The 8,753-nt window shown below is 35.1% G+C and overlaps 1 protein-coding gene across 1 annotated transcript; it reads right to left on the minus strand.

Annotated features, from left to right (window-relative positions):
• Positions 1-186: 186 nt before the first annotated feature.
• On the minus strand, positions 187-6,806 carry LOC140151084 (dipeptidyl peptidase 1-like). The gene is made up of 5 exons (XM_072173292.1): positions 6,205-6,806; positions 4,259-4,358; positions 2,934-3,230; positions 1,080-1,229; positions 187-414 (listed from the first exon to the last, which is right to left on the minus strand). Exons 1-5 carry the CDS (start codon positions 6,346-6,348, stop codon positions 233-235), a joined length of 873 nt encoding a protein of 290 aa, XP_072029393.1. The 5' UTR covers positions 6,349-6,806; the 3' UTR covers positions 187-232.
• Positions 6,807-8,753: the final 1,947 nt, after the last annotated feature.

Genomic DNA, 8,753 nt, shown 5'->3' on the forward strand with positions numbered 1-8,753 from the left:
TAATGGTTCTAAAAAGTTTCTAAAGTTGTTCTCTCAGGAGAACCCTTAGAGGTTCTAAAAGAACCAAAAATAGTTCCAAAACCGTCAAAAATGGCCCCAAAATGTGATACTGTTTTTCAGATCTTCAGAGATCTTTAAGGGTTCTCGTAAATTAAAGAACCCTTTTTAGAGGTTCAAGAGGGAGGGTTCTCCTGAGAGGACAAAAAAAGGTTCTATTTAGAACCTTTATTTCTTAGAGTGTAATGGCTCCTACCCTGTATGTGTTGTTGGTCATTACACGTAGACGAGACTCGTGTAAAGCGGTTGATGCAAACGCATAGCAACTACCACAGTAATACTGATTTCGTACTGGTGATACGTAGCTTATACCATCAACGTCACGCCAGTCAAAGGCATCAGGCAATTGAGATGATGCTGCAACATATAATAAAAGTATTAAAGAAAAGTTATAATTAATTGGTAAAAGTGAGTGCTAGTGGTGCTATTATAGATGTTCACAATCCTAATAACGAATACCAACAATATGTTATTATAAACAACATTTTGAAAGTATATGCCGACGGAAACGTTTACAATATAATCACAAAATAGACAATTTTGCTGCAAAGTTTCGCGTTGTTTACAACCTTTCCATTCAAATGTAGGAATACCACCCGCTATATGTAGAAGGTCACTTCGAAACTTACCGTCTACAAGCTGTTATGGCAGCACGGATGTGTTCACGTGCGTATTTATAAATACGTGTATTTATAAATATAGTCGAAGCATACTGCTAATGTATACTTCCCTTACACGCACTTTAACAAGAATAGTCAGAACGTATAAAGCGTGCACAACAAACACCTCCAGCCCAGTACAGCACACAAACCCCACCCCACCCCACCCCACCCCTCAAACACCCATTCACCCATTCACCTCGCATACATACTCGGCCCACACATATACCTTTCCACAGACATATCACTTCTCTACACTCTCTGACAACATTTCTTAAGGGTCGAGGAGAGTCAAACAGATAAAGTAATTAAAGAGATAGGCAAGCAAACAGAAATATAGGAAAATGGCGGATTATAGCTTACCCATTAGCAGTATCCTAGAGGGCGCCATTGGTTCTGGGTTCCCCATCGTCCATTGTTGTCCCCCAGCTCGTCTTCTTATTTGTTGTACTGTCACATTTTTATACGTTTTGTATACTCTAGCTTTCCAAAATTTTTGTTTGGAATTGATGTCTAGAAAGCAAAAAAGAAATATTAAACCTTAACTGTTACCTATTCATACAAATTGGAAATCCGCTTTCAATTTCTATTTCTACTATTAAAGCCATAATTTGTGATTTGCATAAACTAATGAATTAGTCAAACTAATGAATTAAAACGAACATGACGAAGAAGAACTGCTATTTCATTCAGTGCATAGAATGCGTGTATTAGCTCTCCGATCGTATTATTAACATGATTATTGGCGGAACGTCATGCAGCTGGGATATACAAACAAGACTTAAGACGAACAGCGATATGCACACAGTTTATACGTCATGACGAAAAACGAATAGCGATATGCACACAGTGTATACGTCACTGATTCAATGATACCACTGTGATGATAAACATGTACGAAATGTGTTTAGCCATCACTCGATCGGTGATTACAGAATAAAACCGGAGATCTCCGGATTTAATATAAAATCTTAAATTTTACTGTAATTAAAGCACTTCAGGCTTAGTCTTTCACGTTATATTTTAGTACTCCACTGGACATTGGGGCGTCGCTGTGGAGCAAATCACACATTATGGCTTTAACTAATATAGAACATACAACAACAGGACATGTGGTCCAAAAGAGCTTTACCCTATTTCAAAGATTTATTTCTCGGAGTTTAGAACCAATATTAACAATATTATTACATATTCTAAACATATATTGTTTTAAGAATGTGTGGTGAAAAAATGAAACAAAAAGAAGTTAAATTATCAAAATAGTGCAAGTATTAAGTAAGAGGTTCCAAAATTACTTTGTCCACGCGTAATTCAATATGTGTCGATTTACCATCAGTATTGCGTCTGGTATATAAGAATGGTCAACTGCTGATCCGTCGGATAACGCTTTTTCAATGGGAAATGAACGTTGCTGCTTGGGTGTCACGGTGAGGTTAGCATTTATTCCGTATTGAAAATCGTGTTCCGACAGATCTGCACTCGACCGGCCTCATATACATATAATAAATTGATAAAAACCCTCGACTGGTCATTCAAAAGTGATGAATATTTTATATGCATGGATGAATTACAATCCAAGATTTTTGTCACTTTTGAATGACAAGCTGCGGGTGTGAACCAATAATTATTTTATGTATGTCTAACTCTTTGCAATACTGTTGGTAATCTGACACATCCCTTTGAATTACGTGCGGACAATTATGTTGGACCCTCTTGCACAATGTTGTTAATTTAGCTTCTTCTTCTTGAATTTTTTCACCTTATATTTTAGCAAAATATATATTTCGAATATATGTAACAATATTGTTAATAGCTGGGATTAACTCTGAGAAATTAACATTTGAATTGGGTAAAATTCTTTTTGTGTCGCACTGTATAGTAGACGTAGAGAACATAGAAAATACACATATTATAATATTTAATTCAGTATCACCTTTTTAAAATCCATGATATCTTTGATCCTTGAAATCCTTGAATTTAGTATCACCTTTTTAAAATCTTCATAAATATTATGTAAAGAATTATTTCTTGACTTTTCCATGGTATTTTGAAATAAGATTCTATACATCACAAAATCGTGGTCTTTCGATAAACATTTAAATGTTTCAGTTTACTCATTCAGTCCTTTGCTATTTAAATGATCGTTTATATTTTGGATCTTAATAATAGAAATTAATAAAAGTGAAGCTTTAGCTTAAAAATAATCGTGAGAGTTACCATTAACAAAACTCTGGCTCGGTTTATACTTCTTTTGGGAATCGCTTCCAAAGTCATCTAGTTCGTATATGTTCGCTTTACTCGACGCTGAGGGATATTTAGCTTCAATTTGTTCGGCACGCAAGCAAGCCCAATCACTCTGGTCTATGTTATGTGCCCATCCGCTGCTCTCATTACAATAGCTAGCAACAAACTGCTGATGTTGAATTTCATAACGACTGTATCCAAAGAATTTCTTGCCATGTAGAACTACTTCAAAGCCTTGATTGTAGATCATGGTCCATAACCCTAAAATTCCTGAAAAATGATAAATTTGTTTAAAAATAATACCTATACAATAATGACAGCGTTTTTAATTATACCACAGATGGATGATAGAAATCAATCATAACAAATATGTTTATATTCTGATAACATTGAGATATTATTAACACGAATTATGCTTTATGACATGATTGAAATTGCTAAAACAATTTAAAGTAGCAACACCAATATAAGTTAAACATTATAAAGACTGCACAAAAAGTAACGTAGCTGTTATAAATACGCCTACAGTTTCAGAACTACTATTTTTTTCATAATATTGCAACACAGAAAGAAGGATGATCTATTTACGCGCATTTTGATACCCTATTCGTCTAATTTCGTTCATTATTAACAACACAGCAGTTGTTTTAAAGAAAAATACCCGAATTTAAAACTTGCAGCTATTTGTATTGATTTCAAGTCAGCGCGAAGATATTTAATGGAAGGTTTTACGTGCCACAGTGTTTACATAATAACCATTGATCGCTGTAAACTGCAACTTTTAAATTCGGGTATTTTGCTTTCAAAGTACTACTGTGTTGTAAATATTGAACGACATTATGGGGTATCAAAATGCGCGTAAATAAATCACCCTTCTTTCTATGTTGAAACATTGTGGACATAATTAATTGTTTGATAACAGTTGCGTTCCTTTTTGGTACAGACTTTATTGCGGTATTACAATCAGAATAGGAATTAACGAAGACAGTAATATTATGAACTTTTTTTCTACCTCTTATTTGTTTGAAAAAGAATAAGAAAATATAGGAAAAAAACCCTGTTCTATGGGCAGACGGACCTTTTAAGTTGGGTCGATCGGTCGATTTGGAAATGACCCCAAAAAATCACCAAAATCTGTAAATATTTGCAATTTGGGAATACAAAAAAAAATTGGTTCCTGAAATTGTCGAAATTTGGGTCATTCATTTGTACAGGAATTTTTTCCCCAATTTGTACAAAATCTGGGTCGGTCGGGCCCGTAGTACAGGGTTTTTGTCGTCTAAGCGTCTAAGTCTTACCATCTTTATTTACTACCACATCGGGAAAATGGAGGTTCACCTCAAAACTAGTGACTGGTTCCCATGGTTCTGTACATGCTATTGTTTTATCACTACCAGCCTAGGGAAAAGAGTAATACAATGGAGACAGGAATATGCGTAAAAGTTCCATTAATCTTAATTAGATTCCCCCTTTCTCCTTCTTTTCTCCAGTGATCATGAAAATCATGTGAAAAGCTATACAGAGAATAAACATCTCGTTTGGATAACAAGGATCATCTTTAATAAAAGCAAACATCCTTTTGATCTATTTAGTTGATACCTGGTTTCTCATGTGTATCGATAAGAATTCGGTGGTCCCCGGCTTGCACGGTATCTATTTTCTTGTAAAGACGTTCTGGATTTTTACACTTTATAAAATAATTCCACTTAGAACCTCAAAGTTAATTTCAGAAAATAATAGATTAGAGTATCATTAAAACGAAATGGAATTTTTATATAGATATTTAACCACCTTTTCAGTCTTCATTTTCACTAAATTAAAAACGGATTATAAGATTAACACGAATACTCTTCTCAGTGGAGGTAGCAGGGGTCATCATATGGGGGGTACCGACCGTGATTGGGGGGCACCGGGTCTGATGGGGAGCACAAGCTGTTTTTAGGCAATTTTCCTATGGGAGTTTGAGTTTTTTTAAAACTCCCATAGTAAAATTGCCTAAAACAGCTTGTTTAAAAACATTCAGATCGATTGGGGCACGTGTCCCCCCGTGCCCCTATGACGCTACGCCACTGACTCTGCCTTCTACACGAATCGTTATTATGCAGATGTACAATATTAATTATATTCGTATATTCTTTTGTGCATAGGATGCATCAGTTCTTACACAAAAAAATATTTTATTGAAAACCCTCCCACTCGGCTATTTCTAAAAGGTAATCAGGCTTCCTTAGCCTGTGCAATAAATTAGCATTAAATGAATTACATTCTAAAACACTTTTAGAAACATTTCATTATAGCGTGTAACGCAAAAGACCACTTATCACCACTTTAGCAGACCCATGGTAAATCGTTCCGGTTTTAGGTAAGAGGAAAGAAGAATGTACATTCTTAAACACTTGAGAACGTTCCTGCAATCTTATTGGTTCTTACCCAGCTTTACCCGTGTGATATGACACGACATCACACGGGTAAGCGCGTGTGCGTCAACGCGATACGCGTACTCACTATTTGGACCAATCGGAGGCGCACAGCAACAACGAGACTGGTCGATTTTAAGCCCTAGGTAATTCCTTGCTAAATGTAGGTTTAATTTGATTAAAATTTGTATGATATTTTTATTTGAATTGAAGTGTTTAAGAATAAGAATAAAGGTATTGTTTTTAGCCGCTGTCGTGCATCTATCGTCTCATATAACACGGGCGACATTATTATTTTTGGCGTAAAACAACGAGGCGAATATAAATGATGTCGCCCGTGTTACATGAGACGATAGATGCACTCCAGGGGCTAAAAACGACATGACATTTTTTACAATATTAAAAGATAGTCGAGATTAATATGTAGCCTAATTATGTTCATGTATGAGCCGATCAAGCACAATGAGGACAATATATTGTGAACAGTTTCAGATTTTTGCATCATTTTTTCATCAGCTTTTAATAATTTGATGTATTGAGAAATCAATATAACATTTGAAAGCCACGTTACACAAATTTTAGTGTTAAATCACTTCAAAACAGTTTTGGCAACATTACTTGACCGGGTCACGTGTATACCCAGATTAAAATAATTTCACGTTTCAACAGACGAATATCATAATTTGCATTGGCCGGGGGAAAGCAATTTTTGTCGTAGCTCATAAAATTAATATTGAACAGCCTCTTTATAGCATCGAGAAGTATTTTTAAAAATACAAACAATTGGCAACTCGTATAATGTGGTAATAAAAAGGCAAAACACATACCTGACCAAGATTAAATGTCCATCTTCCTTCAACTTCTTCAAAAGAACAGTTGGCAGGTGTATCCGCAAATATACCAGTTATAACAAACAATAAAACAGGTAATACCAATTTATGCATCATCAAAATTGCACCACCGTTACACATTATTAACAATGTACTACGACGAACTCCAAATTTTGTACGACGTCACATGAATGTGCACATCATCATCATCATCAACATTTTCATAATGATTGAGAAATAGAAACGGAAGAGATCATTAGCTGTCAAATGGTACCCCAGATGCCAATATTTTATGACGAATTCAAATCCCTTCAGGTGTGGATAAACTGAGTGGAATGTACTCTCTGCAATCACTCAGGGCGATAATAGCACAATCCTGACGGCACGGTTCCATTACCTTCATTTATCAACCAAAGATTAACGAACTGACCTATTCTTTGGAGTGTGAGGTTTAGTACTCTACATACATCAGGTTTTATCATGGCGTGTACACGTTTTATTGGGGTTGAAGAACGAGGTCTTTGAGAAATAGAAAGTGTTACAATCTTGCGTGTAATATACAATTTTATTAATCCTTTATGTGCTATACTACTTTCACACCACAAAAATTACTTGATGTTAGCAAAAAAGGCACATTTTAAATGTATATTTTCAAGAACTATTCCATTCCCCTATTAATTTAAAAAACTTTAATTTTAAAAACTTTAAATTTTAAAAAACTGACTTTCTGACTTTCATTGAACTCAAGCAATCCATTGCTTAATACAATCATTCCATTTGAAAAGCTGTCATATCATAGCCAGAGTTAGATAATATAATTTCCTTTTTAGCACGCATGCACTGGTTGCTCATTAAGCCTAAATAACTCAATTTAAAGATTAACTAGGGTCGAAACTCGTCTCATTTTATATGATGAAGTGTTTCTAGTAAATATACGATTCCGATTATAACAATATAGTATAATGATTCTTTATAACGAAAAAAATATAGTTAATATAAATGATATGGATTTAAAGAAGAGCATGATACACTCTAGCTAGTGCTTTATATTAAATTGTTTGGTTTTTTTTTTAATTGTTTAGGAATAATTTTCTTTATCAAATATAATTTTCTTGATTTTCATCGTTTGGCCTTATCAGACCAATTATTCACCTCATTACATTTTCATACTAATAGTAATTACATTCTTATAACGCACACCTACTCCATCATTTCAATCAGAGGTTTCCATTTTTCAAGGACTATATACTGATTTATTTCACACTATATCACTATTTTGGCACTCTGCCCGACTGGTCTAGAAAAAGGTAGGCCGCGCAGTATGTAGGGCATGGTTTTAAATACTACATGTATAGTATTATACTTTTATTGCTGAAAGGAAGGTGAACTGATATGTTTGGAAAATCGAATTCTTTAAAACTTGCCAAGATCTGTGAATTTACGTATAACATAAAATGTCGTCCCTTTCAAACATTCATGCAAATAGAACACGGCTTGTAAATGTGACTAATTGCTTATTATGGTTTACTGTTAAGTTCTTTGCCAAGAACAAGAAGAAAATTACTTACGTTTTTCTGCTGACACTTTCACCAGAAACATCCAGGCTCTCTCAAAGCGATTGATATTGTTATTGAGCCATCTGCTTGGAGCGGGAATCCCGGCCGGATGTTATAATTGTTTTACCGGAAGTACTGTTGTCTCCAACGTTGGTCTTGAGCAAAGGATCAAAGATATGGCTTAGAAAGAATGTCCCCTCGTCTCTGTTCATGGTGTTGTCTCCTCTCTTGCGAATCCATATTGATTCCTTGACCGAGAGGACATTCTTTCTAAGCCACATATTTGATTCTCTGCTCAAGACCAACGTTGGAGACAGGAGTACGTATTTATTCCGGTTAAACAATAACATCCGGCCGGGATTCCAGCTCCAAGCAGATGGATTAATAACAACATCAGTCGCTTTGAGAAAGACAGGACGACTTGGCAAAGCTGAGTAAGATGAATAAGCTGAGTAAGTTGAATACGCTGAGTAAGCTGAATAAGCTGAGTAAGCTAAGTAAGCTGAATAAGCTGAATAAGCTGAGTAAGCTAAGCTGAATAAGCTGAGTAAGCTAAGCTGAATAAGCTGAGTAAGCTAAGCTGAATAAGCTGAGTAAGCTAAGCTGAATAAGCCGAGTAAGCTAAGCTGAATAAGTTGAGTAAGCTGAATAAGATGAGTAAGCTAAGCTGAATAAGATGAGTAAGCTGAATAAGCTGAGTAATGTAAAAGAGTGAATTGCCACTCTTTCAACGGACAGTCCGTTCCGTTTTTGAGTGGAAAACACTCTAAGATGAAAGAAAGTACAGTTTCTTTGGGCAATATTCACACTTTTGAGAGTATACAGACTACTTTTTTCAATCCTTTTAGAGTGCAATTTTCCACTCCAAAAGGATTGTTCTCCTTTTCCCCTCTCACACTTTTTCCATTCTTTCCTCTCGGTGTGTGTACATTTAGAGAGTATTATAGAGAATTTTAAACAATATAAATTGAGATGAGAATCTTGTAATCA

The sequence above is a fragment of the Amphiura filiformis genome, chromosome 4 (assembly GCF_039555335.1).
Source record: "Amphiura filiformis chromosome 4, Afil_fr2py, whole genome shotgun sequence".
NCBI classification, from domain to species: Eukaryota; Metazoa; Echinodermata; class Ophiuroidea; order Amphilepidida; family Amphiuridae; genus Amphiura; species Amphiura filiformis.

Coding starts and splice junctions, on each gene's coding strand:
- LOC140151084 (XM_072173292.1), bottom strand. CDS start 6,348: ATGTGTAACGGTGGTGCAATTTTGATGATGCATAAATTGGTATTACCT. Junction 3,231..4,258: donor TGTGGTAGTAAATAAAGATG/GTAAGACTTAGA, acceptor ATCATTTTTCAG/GAATTTTAGGGTTATGGACC. Junction 1,230..2,933: donor GAGCCAGAGTTTTGTTAATG/GTAACTCTCACG, acceptor TTTGCTTTCTAG/ACATCAATTCCAAACAAAAA.